The following is a 15,475-nucleotide window of genomic DNA, read 5'->3' as shown; positions in this document are numbered from 1 at the left end:
GTAAAACTCCCAAACTTGGCTGCCCTTTTATTAGACACCAGTGGGATCACCTGACTATAGCTGGGAAGGGTGGGAGCTACATATATCTTAAATATATTGATAATGGGTTGAGTGCAGAGGACTCTTGTATTTGACTATATGTATTTTGTGGTCACAGCCTCATTGCACCTCCGCCTAATGGTTTTAAAAAATAGTTGTGAGCACAACTTACCCTTGTTTACCATAACTTACTGGACACGTGTTCAGCAAACGGCAAATTAGCAAATAGTAATATACTTTTCACATACATATGCATAGCCTGGAGCTTTGGGACTGCCTTCTACAAAGTTAAGATCCCATAAGAAAGCAGTTCTGCAAGCTTTTATTGCTTCCAGACTGGTCTCTGCTGTTACCAGGTGGCATACACCCTATAAATATGCATTAAGTGGTTCCTAGGGAAGCTTCTAGAAGAACAAAGTGCATATATTGTTTCCATACTGGTTATCATAAATTAATCTGTATGGTACGGATATCATTGCTTGGATCACAGTTTATAACCATTCTCTATTTTCATAATATTTCTACATAGCATGTACATTTGATCAACTGGATTTTTTTACTTTATTTCTGAACTTAATAAAGGACAAGGAAAGTCTAAAATAGAATAAGGCTAGAAATGCTGTATTTTGTATACTAAACATAAGCATGAATTTACTGCACCACAATCCTAATCAAATAAATGATTTATGCTTCCAAAGGTGGCCACAGGGGGTCACCATCTTGTAACTTTGTTAAACATCTTTCCCTGACCCTGCACATGCTCAGTGTGGTCTGGGCTGCTTAGGGATCGTCATAAATTATCAAAAGAGCACAAGTCAAATAATATCTGCCAGAAGCCGATACTACAAGACTGGTTAATAATCAGAATATACAGACTGCACTGGGTCCTGTGTTGTCATGTAATCTAATGCGGATTGTATAGTTTTTGTATTGTTTAAAGGACATGTAAACCCCCCCTCATAAAAATGTAATCAGTGAACGGCCTCTTTGAAATCTTTAGTTGTTGTAATCTTTTGGTTGTTAAAAGGTTAACAGTAAGCATGTATGATCCCACTCACTCATGCATAATCCATCATAATCCCACTCACTCATGCATACTCCGCTCATATGCATAATCCCACTCACTCATGCATAATCTGTCATAATCCCACTCTCAATCATACATAATCCCATTCACTCGTGCATAATCCCACTCATATGCATAATCCTGCTCACTCATGCATGATCCCACTCACTCATGCATAATCTGTCATAATCCCACTCTCAATCATGCATAATCCCATTCACTCGTGCATAATCCCACTCATATGCATAATCCTGCTCACTCATGCATGATCCCACTCACTCATGCATTACCCCACTTAAGCATGCATGCATTACATGTATGCGTGAGTGGGATTATACATATGAGTGGGATTATACATATGAGTGGGATTATGTATGAGTGGGATATGATATTTTTTCTAGCAATTACAAAATATTAATCATAAACACACTTTTGTATGCACATGTTAAAAATACAGCTTTCAATATATAAATGTCTATAAAAATGTTTCAGCAACAATAATATCACACGGGGCACATGTGCTTGAAACAGTGGCTCCCAGTTTGTTAACCTAAATTAATACAATAGCAATGCTATCTTTCCCCCCACATATATTAATATATACAGATTTAAATAGCCTAACAAAGTAACAAAAATAATTTTAAATGAGTTCACTCCACATAAGTACCTATAAAAAGTATTTACCCACTTGGAAGTTTTTTATGAAATATTGCATCAAAATAAAATGAACAGATCTCTAATGTAATTTAATTACAGTAAACACGATTGCAGTGTACACCCCCTTTAATATGACACCTTTAGTGGTTCAATTCTGTTTCAATGTCACATAATTAAATGGAGCGTACCTGTATGTATGTATAAATGCAATGACCAGTGTCTGGTGAGTCCGTATCGTGGCACAGCCTATACCATGGGTCACCAACCTTTATTTACTCGTGAGCCACATTCAAGTGTAACAACATAAGCATGAACAAATTTCCTGGGGCTTCTGTTGATAGCTCCTGTGTGGACTTAAAGGCAACAGGAGGCTCTGTTTGTTCGTACATGTGGTTTTTATGCAATTAAAGCTTGCCTTTAAGCCAGGAATTCAAAAAAAAGTACCTGTTTGTAGGCCGCTGGGAGCAACAGCCAAGGAGTCAGTCATACAGGCTGATACATTTTGCTCACAAGCCACTGGTTGGGGATCACTGCCCTATACCATGAAAACAAAAGAACACTCCAAGCAACTCTGTGAAAATATGACTGACAAGCATAAGTCACGGTATGTATATAAGAACATTTTCAAGCTGATGAATATCCTTGGTAATACAGTTAAATCGAAAAGAAATAAAACCAGTATGGCACAGCTCTCTCAGCAAAAAACAGGCCATTTACCAAAAAGTGAGTGACTGTACACGAAGTAAACTAGTGAGGGAGGCCACCAAGAGAGCTATCACAAATATGAAGGAGCTATTGGCCTTTAGTTAAAGCTTTATGGGAGAATTACATAATAAGGTTGAAAAAAGACACGTCCATCAAGTTCAACCTTTTAGGTCTATATATAACTGCTAGTTGATCCAGAGGAAAAAACCCTGTTTTAAGCCTTTTCAATTTGCCTCAGAGGGGGAAAAATTCCGGACCAGTCCCTGGATCATCTTGTACTATGAGCTATCTTCCATAACCCTGTATTCCATCACTTGCTAAACACCATCCAACCCCTTCTTAAAGCTATCTAATGTATCAGCCTGTATGACTGATTCCACATCTTCATGGCTCTCACTGAAAAAAACACCTTCCAAATATTTCGGCGGAACCCCTTACTTCTAATTAGAATGGGTGCCCATGTGTCAGCTGGAAATACCTACTGGTAAACAAAGCATCAGAGAGATTATTAAATGATCCCTATATATATACATAGTTATATCACCCCTCTTCTCCAGCATGAACAACCCCACTTTGGCCAGTTTTTCCTCATAGCTGAGATTTTCCATACCTTTTACCAGCTTAGTTGCCCTTCTCTTGACCCTCTCTAATTCAATAATTTCTTGTTTGAGCACTGGAGACCAAAACTGTACGGCATATTCTATATGGGGCCTTACCAGCGCTCTGTACAGTGAAAGAATGACCCCTTCCTACCTCAAATCTATGCCCCTTTTAATACAGCCCAACACATTGATTGCCTTTGCAGCTGCTGACTGGCATTTCTTGCAACAGCCAAGTTTATTATCTACAAGGACTCCAAGGTCATTTTCCATTTTGAATTTGCCTAGTGCAGTTGTATTTTTACATCCCAGGTGCATGCCTTTTACATTGGTAAAACTAATGTTTTTGCTACTAAAGTTCTACTATAGTTTATATAAACAAGCTGCTGTGTAGCCATGGGGGACTTTATTCATTGCTGAAAAAGGAGAAAAGGCACAGGATACACAGCAGATGGATATGCTTTATAGTATTTTTAACAGTGGGATTCTACAGGGCTTATCAGTTATCTATTTTATACCCTGTACGGTGGTGACATCATTCAGGGACCTGGCTGGTTGGCCAGTGTATGGCCATTATAGTCTTATAAGTTTCTGTTACAAAAGCGGAAGGCAAGAAAATCTGACAGCCTACCCATGGGCCATATTTAAATAAAAAAAGTTGGGGGGCAACACAAACATGAAAAAAGTTCCTTGGGGTGCCCAATAAGAGCCGTTAATGGTAATTTAGTAATTCCTATGTGGACTGGCAGACTACTGGTGGGTCTGTTTGGCAGTTAAAATGGTCTTTATGCCTTCAAAACTTACCTACAAGTCAGAAATCCAAAAATGAACACTTGCTTTGAGGCTACTGGAAAATACATCAAAGAGCTTGGAGAGCAACATGTTACTCGCAAGCCACTGGTTGAGGACCACTGGCCTAGATGTATTGCCTGCTGTTATCACTATTTTGACTATATTAAGGTTCCACTTATTTTTAATCACCATTATTTTCCACCTCAGTAATAACAATGTAAGACATACAGTGAAACACTACTCGTCTCATGCCTCCCACGCACCTCTATCTGCTCACATGTGGGGGTTTCCTGGGTATTTTTTCACCTTGTCCCCAATGTGTTTTTGTTTTTTAGCTGACATTTATATGTTTCTGTCATGTGACTTCCAGCTCTGGTCCCCAGAAACCAAAACCACACGGGAAAGGTGGCAGGGAGAGGTGGAGGCGTCATGGTTAATGACCTAGCGAGAGAAAGACAGAGGGAGAAGTGTAAAAGGGACGTAAATACTGCAAAGGAAGTACAAGTTCTCAGAAAAGAGTCTGCAGCTGACAAAGGCTCTGACTCCCCTGAGAAACGGGGAAAGGAAACCAAGTGCAGAGAGAAAAGTTTGACTGACAGAGCCGCCTCAAGAGGCAAGGGGGATATGCAACAAGAGTCTGACAGAAATGAGCAGGGCTATGCCAGCTCTTCCTCTTCTAGCACCAAACAGGTAAGCCAAATCCTCTTAATCTTCTGTGACCATAAGATCCCCAGTTGGATATGGTTTTTGATGTCTCAGGTTTTTTCTCATGTCATAGTAATTCATGGCCAGCACGCAATTTTATAGATGTCCCAAAATCTATACAGTGTAAAAGCATGTTATCTGTATAGGTCCAGATTCATTAAAGGGTGATGTTTTTCATTTGAAGCAATAATGTTTATGGCTCTTAATAATGAGGATATATCAATGAATTTGTTAAGTATTACCAGTTCTTTGTAATGGCTGATGCAGAGGTGTGCTTAGCACACATTTGGGGTATCTTATCTTATCTTACTTCTGGGTCCACTATGCCGGCTATTTAAAGTACATGAATAGTAAAATCATCACAATTTACTATATTACTTGTGGACTTGCAGGGGATACTTGAGTTATTGGCTGCAACGTGGTGAGACATAGAGGCAGATTTATCAAGAGTCGAATTGAAAATTCAAATTTTTAAATTCGAATTTTGCGTCTATTTTAATGTAATTAAAATTCGAATTTTGGAATTTATCATCTACTGTCCCTTTTTTAAAAAAAATTCTTTTTGGGTGAAAATAATTAGAATCGAATTTCATTCAAATTTGCAGCTCAATCCTATTCACCTGTTTTTAAAAAATTAGATTTTTCTTTAATACATTTTTAATACATTTCGTTTTTTTTCCGAATTTCGAGTTTATGGGAGTTTTTAGAAACTGCCATAAACTCGAAATTCGACCCTTGATAAATCTGCCCCATAATGTCTTTCATTAAAGTATCCAGGCCGTTGTGATTTTTATGGAAAAAGTGCAGCATCCCAGGCAACAGGGTTAGCAATTTGACTACTTTGGTGGGAGGGCATCATATTTGCAATCCCCAGTATTAGTCTGTAGATGATTTCATCTCTATTGGATGCATTTTTTGATACAACAACAAACTATAGCTAACCAGAAGCATTACTGGCATCCTAGTAATTTCAACTTCAAATATGCATACTTCTACTTGGCTATCACTGCCAGGGAGCTTGGTTACTTGATGCAACATTGTCAAACATGGTGGCCAGCAACCCCACTGCTCAAGTGGTATCTTGAAATAGGCACATTCTAGTCCTGTTTGGGAGGGGGTAGAGTTACTACAGATATTTAAAAAAATAAACATGCCAGTTGCTGCTTAAAGAATATGGTTCTAATTCAAGTATCCCTTTAAATGGACATATATCAAAAACAAAATAAAATCTGGATTCATTTATATGTTCCTGTTGCAAGAACTGAAATGATTTTCAACAGCAAATTTCATGTAGTCTTTAAGTTTCAAACCACATGTGCCGCTGCCTTTATCCATTTTTGGGTTCTTGATATACATTAAAAGGCTGTAGCTGCTTCCACAGACCCTGACGTGGAGTTCTCTAGTTGATGCAATTCTCGAATGCTCACTACTCTGATGATTTCTCAGTGACATCAAGGTCTCTAGACTGTGACCATTTCTGTATGATGTCACATTCGCACATAAAAGCAGAGACACATGGTCAGATTCGGGGAGATTAGTTGCCCAGCGACAAATCTCCTCTTCTTCAGGGCGACTAATCTCCCCAAACTGCCTTCCCCTGCCTTTCCGCTGGCTAGAATGAAAATCGCAGGCGGGATGGCAATCTGAGCGCTTAGTTTACCAAAGTCGCCAGGAGTTTCCTCATGAGGCAGCTTCGGGCACCTTTGGAAAACAAACTGCTGAGTGCCATCCCATGGGCGATTTTCATTCTAGCCGCAGGGGAAGGCAGTTCGGGGAGATCAATGGTCCTGAAGAAGAGAATATCCCCAAATCTGACCGTGGGTCTCTGCCTTAATAGTCTCTAAGCAATCTAACACTAGTTGCCTCTTTTTTTTAGGATTCTTCAGACGATACAAAGAAAATTCAGAGAAGAGAAAAAAATAGGATTGCAGCACAGAAAAGCCGTCACCGGCAGACACAGAAAGCAGACTTGTTGCACATTGTGAGTAAACAGGCACTCTTGAATGCTCAATTCTGCACATAGTTCTCTGCAGAATCATTTTACCATTCTGTTAACCACTGCCCGAAAAAAACATCTCTATGGACCTGACTTTTGAGCTGCTTTTTGCTTACTAGAGTGCTAATTTGTAAGCTGGAAAAAGTGATGCAGTGTGCTCTGCTGCATGATATTCATTGATATATTTACTGTATGTGCAACAATCTTTTTCTTTGCATCCTCTCTGTATGTCGAAAACTTCTTTTCCCTCCCATTACAGGAAGACACCTCCACCCCTCCAAACTCACAGCCCCCACTGCTCACTACCTTTTCCTGTAAGCGGAGGTTTGGTTTCTGCTGCTGTATTTTTATGTTAACCATAGCTTAACAAGTAGATTTATATTTGTATTCATATAGCATTTATTGCTTATGTAGCACAATAAAGCATTCATAAAGGCATGCATAAGCTGACAAGACTGCTGATTCACTACACATGCTCTGTGCTGCTGTCACTTACTGAGCTCACAATATACAGTACACATAGAATAGAAATGTCACAACATAAGGCTGATTAGTAATTAATTTCCAAATGTTCTTTATTGACTTTTATGCATCATACACATTTCTTTACGCATAACTTAGTACACCACTAGGGAAGGGAAAGGGAGGGTTGTTAGTAAGGATAAGAATCCGGGTACAGGGGTAAAGAAAAGGGAAAGGCACTTCCTTCACTATAACCAACATCATATTACTCAAAAATAATAACATAGTACAATCAGATCAGGTTGCAGAGACCGTTGTCCCTTGAGTAAGTAGTGTTTGTCTGCACAAGTCAAGTATTTGTGTGCGTCTCCACACTCTCCACAAGGCTGTATTTTGGGTTGTCTGTTTGATATCTGACTAGTAATTAAAACAGATAATTACTACATGGCAGCACAGAAACCAGTGCAACTAGCATCAGAATTTAATAATCAGTCCTGTAGCATCAGCTTATATTACAGTCCAACCTCATTTTCTGCTTGATATTTTGCAAAAACCCCTAAGATCAGCTTCTCAACAACTGCTCAGAGCCCACTGAGCATGTGAGTGTCACAGACACTTTCCAAAATGGTGATGATCTGTTCTATATATAGCATTTAAGGAAGCATACTGCTTTATAGAAGATATCATTTGCCCTTACTGTTCTGTGAGAGATACTTAGGGGGCCCATTCACTAACTTCGAGTGAAGGATTAGAAGTAAAAAAACTTCGAATTTCGAAGTGTTTTTTGGGCTACTTCGACTATGACTTCGAATCGAAGGATTCGAACTAAAAATCGTTCGACTACTCGACCATTCGATAGTCAAAGTACTGTCTCTTTAAGAAAAAACTTCGACCCCCTAGTTCGCCATCTAAAACCTACCAAACTCAATGTTAGCCTATGGGGAAGGTTTTTTTGGTCGATGGATAATCTTTCGATCGTTGGATGAAAATCCTTCGAAACGTTCAATTAGAAGGATTTAATCGATCGATCGAAGGATTATTCCTTCGATCGAACAATCAAACTATTTGCGCTAAAATCCTCCGACTTCGATATTCGAAGTCGAAGGATTTTAATTCCCAGTCGAATATCGAGGGTTAATTAACCCTCGATATTCGACCCTTGGTGAATTTGCCCCTTACTGTAGTTACTGCTCAGTTGAATGTCCTTTGTATAATGCTTTGTTGTTAAATTTTATTTACTGCTTTGCACTAGGGAGCTGTTGTATTCATTACCCAAAGATACTGTACTTGCTGTGAAAGATTACTTTCCATTTAAACTGTTCTCTGGAATATAGATTTGTGCATAAACCAGAGTTCCTGTCAGAACTGTAATAACCAGAGGTGTTATTGTTATTGTCTGGTTCCAGGAGAGTGAGAATTTGGAGCGCCTGAATTCGGTACTACGGGGAGAAATCTGTGGTCTGCGAGAGGAACTCAAATACCTCTCATGTGTGCTTAGTACTCATCAACCTGTTTGTGTCCTCGGTCCAACAAAACCACAAGCAATTCTCCCACACGTTGGATCCACTCGCTACCAGCACTAAGGAGATAGGGACAGTGATACCACATGAATGAACAATAACATAGTTCATAAAAGGATATGCTCTTGGGCTCATGATTGCATGTTGGGTTTCCGGGTATGTTCTCTAAAGCGAATGTAGAAAAGTGCATTTGTCTGTTGTAGAATGCCTGAATGTGCTGAAAAAAAAACACCTAGATATCATGTGTTGGGCAACTCTTAATATAAGGAGTTCACATTAGATGGGCAGATGTTATAAAAATGCAAAGTACATGTGAGTGTTTGAGATCTATTTATACAATATAGGAAAGCATACATTGTGTACTTGAGTATTAATAAGACAACAGCATGCACAATACTGGTACTTTATCCTTTCTAAAGGTGTAAGACTATAGTGTCTGTGGTCATGAATCACATCAAGTGCCTATGTTACTCATATATGATACAACAAGCTGTGTATAGTATATAATGTGTATATCTGCATCAATGTCTTTATTTTATTTCCTTGTGGTGCTCACTAAGGTGTATTCCTTATACCCAACTACACTGAGGCACTGTGCAATGAAATACCAGTTTTCCAGCCTCTTCCAGTTCCACTATGGTGGCTTTCTGATCAAGATAAGCACCTTGATATAGACGATGAAAGATTTTGCAGGAAATGGTTACCCAATCTCTGCCCAGCAAACGTACTGACCTATATTAGTGTGTATTAGATTACACGGAAAACAGGAAATCTATTTTTATTGTTTTCAATTAATATCTATATAACGGCATTGTTAGAACAGAGTTACAGAAAAACGATATTTTATATTCAGCTTTGAGAAAATTCATATTTGCATTTAAAGAAATACATATTCTACCTCTACTACAGGGGCTGGGTCAGAAAGTAAGAACATGGATCCGCTTACCTTTATCCTTGATCGGGTGCATCAACCTATTCAAAATGGTGATGCTCCCCAAATTTATTTATATATTCAAACATTCTCCTATGAAGATCCCAAACAGTTCCTTCAGAATGATTAGAAGCCTCCTTACACAGCTATACTGGTATCCCTCTACACCCAAAATAGCCATGGCTAAACTACCATTACCAACACAGGCTGGGGGCCTGGCAGCCCCAAACCTTTTCTTATACTACTTGGCAGTGAAGCTAGCTATAGCAAAGTGTTGGACAATCCCATCCTTAGACAACCCTGCCATACGCCTAGAGGCCCAAGCAATAAAGTCAAACAAGGAACTTAAAACCCTCCTATATAGAGGCTGTAACTATATATATATAACAAGAACAACTCCACCCATGAAAGAAATGGTGTGGGCATGGAGTACGGATTATAGCCTCTGCCCAAAGCAAGCAAACTATTGCTCTAGGCTCACCCCAATCCGGTGTAACCCCAAACTGCCACACATGCAGACTATACCAGACCCTCAATTGTGGGCCAGTTACAAAATAAAGTATATTCAAGACAAAATAGAAGAGGGTAAATTACTAGACTTTCAAACCCTAAAAATAAAATACAGTCTGCCTAACAAAATGCTTTTTAGCTATATTCAGTTTAGGCATACTGTACATCCCCAATTTAAGGGGGCAACAATTATAACCTCGCCTACTCGTATAGAAGAGCGAGCCCACCCACGCTGACACATGCCCTGAAAGCTTCTCAAGCTTCTATGCCCACAGAATAGTAGTGGGGGACTCTCCACTGGGTAAACTTTATGGTAGGGATGCATTGAATACAGGATTCGGTTCAGGATTCGGATTCAGCCAAATCCTTCTGCCCGGCCAAACCAAATCCTAATTTGCATAGACAAATTAGGGGGCAGGGAGGGAAATTGTATGACTTTTTGTCACAGAAAGTACGTGAAGGAAGTAAAAAATGTTTCCCCTTCCCCTTCCCACCCCTAATTTGCATATGCAAATTAGGATTCGGTTCAGTATTTTATTTAAATAAAGCTTTGTTAAAAAAAATACATATTTCAAGTTATAAAAAAAATGGCATGAAGCTGTGTTTTGCTTTGTCTTTGCTGGATCACAAACAGTTCCCACAGTTTTAGGTTTTGTACAGTTTTAGCAATGCTCTTACTGAAGTGGAAAAGTAATCAATACTCACAAACACAAGGGTTTGTAAATGTACCTAGTACAAAATTACCTTAGACAAAAGGGCCTTGTATAAACAGGCTAATATTAAACAAAATTTTAATAGACTGCATTTTGGTTGAAAGGGATTTATATATATATATAATATCTTAAAAAATGTCCCATGACAAAAGTTATTTATGCTAAAGAAACTTGAAAAAAAAAGATAGACTCTTCTGACCCCTTCACATTTTTTTTTTATAGAAATCAAATTAAACACTGGTCAACAGGTTGGTATTATTCAGAATATCCATAACAAATGCAGTAAAAAAAATTCAAACATTTATGTTGAACTAGTATTTTTTCATAAATAAGTGAACCAAAAAAATGTGGCCAAAAATAGTTTTATTTAATCCATTCATAAACAGGACCTAAAATGTGACACTGCACATAGTTCAAGTAATTACAAGTAATACAACTTATCTTTTACTGGTGTGCAGATTTATAGAACAGACTTACTTTTCTTGTTCAGAGGGTAGACAAGTCTAGGCTAAAACGGGCTAGTAAACAGAGGTGGTCTGAGCAAAAAAACAGATTTGGTAGCCCTTGAGCCACCCAGAGATCATCTTAAGCGAGAAGGCACATAGAGAAGGCACGTCCTAGTAGTTTTAGATGCCTGTCCTGATTAACCTGGTTACCTAACAAAGAAAATGACAAGCTTTTATATTTTACTTGCTTGGATGCAAGTACAAGCTTAATAAAGAATTGAGATTTTTTTATGCTTAAAGGATTAAAATAAATTCATGTAAAGTTAATGAGAGTGCTTTTCTAAGAATTTTTGCAATGTACATTCATTATTTATTTATTTTTCATTCCAGGATATTAAGGGATACATGTACTGTTAATATGAATGAATTTTGTTACAACGGCGCCACCTGCTGGTCAGTTTCTGACCAACAAGTTATCAAGACTGGAGAAAGAGAGAGGGCTGCTTTGATGCTCTTCTGCTTAAATAGCTCTTCTGCTTAGGAAAACAATTAAAAAACATTTCTCTTTTTTTTTCATCTTTATTAACCAGAAAGAGATCAGAGCAGCCATTTTTCTTTCTCCTGACAACTTCCTTGACTACTTGGTGATCAGAAACTGAACAGCATGTGGCGCTATTGTAAGAAAATGAATTTGTATTAAATATATCCCTTAATTTTACAAAAGCTCTTACAATAGCACCCTCATCAATGTAACATTCACTTATTGTAAATCTTTACTTATCCTTTCAGTTAGGGCCCCCACTAGGCCTAACTGAGACACAGAAAGCAGGACTCTACTATAAAATCCTGTTACAAAGTAATGCCTTTCTTGTGAGTATCTTGCACCAAACTCACCATGGCGTAATCCACTGTGCTGCCAATCCCCAGTGTTAAGGTAGTGACCTCACAACGGCCTTTGGTTGGTAGAAAATGGCTGTACACTGATGTTAGGTAGAAACTGTGGCTCAGTTTGAAGGGTGGCCTGTAAAAAGACACTCTATGCCAGGGGTCCCCAACCTTTTTTACCCATGAGCCACATTCAAATGTAAAAATAGTTGTGGAGGAACACAAGCATGAAAAAGTCCCTTGAGGTGCCAAATAAGGGTTGTGATTGGCTATTTGGTAGCCCCTATTTGGACTGGCAGCCTACAGGAGGCTCTGCTTGGCACTATAATTAGTTTTTATGCAATTAAACTTGCTTCCAAGCCTGGAATTCAAAAATAAGCACGTGATTTGAGGCCACTGAGAGCAACATCCAAGGGGTTGGAGAGCAACATGTTGCTTACAAGCTACTAGTTGGGGATCACTGCTCTGTGCTATTTAACGCAAACAACACACCTTAGTGCCAACATTACAGTATGTTGCCTGCTTTGCTAAAAAGTTGCTAGTAACTCAGAAAGGTGTTGTGAAACTCAGGCAAGACATTTGGTGCAACAGAATGGGCAAAAACACCGGTGAGAGAAATGCCAGGTGAAAGGGGCGCAATCCATCCTCTTAACTGTAGAACCTCATGAACTCAAGCAGCTCACCTGGCTCATTGTCAGTCACACCTTTAATCAGTATAAGGTGGTGGTTGTAGGGCACATTCACAGTAAGGCAAATGTAGGAGTTGTTGGCTGGAGTATATCTGCTTATCTGAAGAAAATAGAAATAAACTCATTGCAATAATCAGAGTATTTTTCATTATCTTAGAAAATGTACCACAGCCAGATCTCTCTCGTTATACAACATAGCTGGAGAAACTACAGTTGGACACTTATGAGTTATGAACATTTATTGAGCAAATATAATACTACTGACACACTCCAGCTTCCTACAGGTATTTCACCAAGTTTTTCTGGCTTGTGCAGTGCTGCATACTGACAGTTATAAGTGACACACAAATAGTCTGGCCAGAGAAGAGGAGGAAGTATTCTTGGATTACTAAGAGTACAATATTGCTCTTGTCCTGAGACCTGCATAAAAAAGGCAACATCACAAGATTACAGATACATACTTTCAGTGTCGGACTGGCCCACCGTGATAACAGGAAAACTCCCGGTGGGCCCAGGTGTCAGTGGGGCCTCTTGCTTCTAACCATTTAGCCTATTTCATGATTCTTACCTATTCCTTTATGGGGGAAAAATGCTTATTAATGGAAAAATATACTCAGTAGATATAAAAGACAAGCAGAATAAGAGGTTGAGAGAGAAGAGGAGGAATAATAGTTTGGAAAGTGGGCCCACTGTCTAAGGTTTTCCGGTGGCCCACAGTCTAAGGTTTTCTGGTGGGCCCCTGGCATCCCAGTCCGACACTGCATACTTTACCTTCCCCTTCTGGTTATAAGACAACATCCATACATGCATGCACTGAACTATACTTTTACAAATGAAACAAATTGACTTTTAAAAACCCCATACCAATGAATACAGAGGAGCAGAATTTTATTTTTGTGAACTGTGGCGAACTCTATTTTCACTTTTTGATAAATATGCCCCCTGTCATGTTAACACTTGCAAAGGGTAGAGGAGTGTAGATAGAACCTATTATAGATCAGGTGCAATTTATTGGTAAAAAATTGGTAATCTTACCAAAGTTTTGCAGCCCCAGGAACACCCCACCCCATACAGACATTGATAGAACACACAGATTCCTTACAGATAGTGACCTTGCTGGAATTAAACCTAGTCCTCTTATTAATGCAAGTCAGCAATGCTAACCAAAGCCAGAGTTAGTTGTAGACAGAAGAGGCACATGACTAGGGCACATACATCAGTTGCCTGCCTACCTACCTACTCCAAGGGTGCTGACTTATTAAATTGCATCTTTTTTGGGGTTGGGCTTTTTGACACCAAAAATCCAAAACAGTTGCAGAAAAAAATCTCAACTTTTCCGGGATTTATTATGCGCCAAAACTGCAACAATTCTGAATACGAAAATACTCCAGCTAAGACCTGTTGAAATGATGCTAAGCCAATGGCAGATGTCCCTTTTACAACTGGAATGTCTTTCTTTGATACATGGTTTTAAAGGTTTATGGGTGTTTTCAGCGCTGGCTTTTGTCCGACAATATGGAAAAGTTGTAGTTATTGTGCGGTTTTCCTGTTTTAATAAGTTTCATGACACTCATGGTTATTGAGAAAGTGAGTTTAGTTGAGGTTTCAAAAACCTCGTCAGTACAGTGAGCATCAGTGAGAAAGCTGGGGAGTTTTTGTTTTCACTGCATTTGCTAAATTACTAAGTTAGCACCCACTTTTCAAAATTAAAAAAAGTTTTTTATGGTCTGCCTCTGGGGGGCAGCATTGAACACATAAACCCATTTCATGCTATGTAAATAAATGGTAGTACAAAATCTGTAAATAATTTTTGAAAGCATATTTTTGTTTAGGTACATAATAAACACAAAAGATTAGAAAATTTCAGATAGATCCAATCACCATCCAATCATCAGCCTAAATTTAGACAGCCAAAATAGATTCTCCTGACAGTTTATTTCAGGTTTATTGATATTTTGACCACTTTTTTATTCTGTGTTTTTATTATCCACAAACCCACTGATTCCTAATAAATTGGCAGTGCGACCCATTAAATTATTCTAGCACCTCTACATTTTTTAAGATTGTGTTAATAATATGTTGCTAAATTAAAACATATCAAACCACTTTTGTTTATCCTTAATTATTCAGGCCTTGCATTTATGCTTACTTATAGACTGATTTTATACTGCTTAATATAACGGAGTGGTAACTATAATAAAGAAGTATGATGCAGGGCAGTTTAAACCATGCCAACAATTCACCAATATCCAGCCAAAGTCCAGTAAAACACCCTTTTTGGGTCCACAATTTGATGAAGGAATTTTTTTTTTTTTATTGTTGGATAGGTATTAAAGAATCCTTAAGGTTATTTGTGACTCAGATACTGTTGGTAAAGTGACACTAGCAATTACACATGCTCAGTGTCGGACTGAGATACCAGGGGCCCACCAAAAAACCTTAGACCAAGGGCTGACCAAAAAAACCTTAGACCAGGGGCCAACTTTTAGTACTATTATTCTCCCTCTACTCAGTCAACCTCTATTCTCCTAGTCTCTACAGAGCTGTCAACTCCTGTAATTTTACCAGGAGTTACCAGATTTTACAGTGTGTCACGCTCTCCCATTACTTCCCACATTCCCCCGATTTTTGATGATATTTGCAGATTTTGCACGATTGCGTCGAAAAATCCGATGTGCGCATGCACACACTATTTCAGTGACATCAGCGGAGCAGTTTCTGCAGCTTCAGGAGAGGTTCTGCCTATGTGTGTGTAACTGC

At 38.7% G+C, this 15,475-nt stretch overlaps 1 protein-coding gene across 1 annotated transcript; it reads left to right on the top strand.

The window, feature by feature from the left end:
• The first annotated feature begins 3,339 nt into the window (after positions 1-3,339).
• On the top strand, positions 3,340-8,900 carry batf.S (basic leucine zipper transcription factor, ATF-like S homeolog). Its single transcript, XM_018232453.2, has 3 exons — positions 3,340-4,548; positions 6,440-6,544; positions 8,428-8,900. The coding sequence occupies exons 1-3, from the start codon at positions 4,288-4,290 to the stop codon at positions 8,602-8,604; spliced, it is 543 nt and encodes a 180-aa protein (XP_018087942.1). The 5' UTR covers positions 3,340-4,287; the 3' UTR covers positions 8,605-8,900.
• Positions 8,901-15,475: the final 6,575 nt, after the last annotated feature.

Source organism: Xenopus laevis, chromosome 8S (genome assembly GCF_017654675.1).
Source record: "Xenopus laevis strain J_2021 chromosome 8S, Xenopus_laevis_v10.1, whole genome shotgun sequence".
NCBI classification, from domain to species: domain Eukaryota; kingdom Metazoa; phylum Chordata; class Amphibia; order Anura; family Pipidae; genus Xenopus; species Xenopus laevis.
Note: the sequence above shows the minus strand (reverse complement) of the source record. Positions and strands in the feature narration are given on the sequence as shown.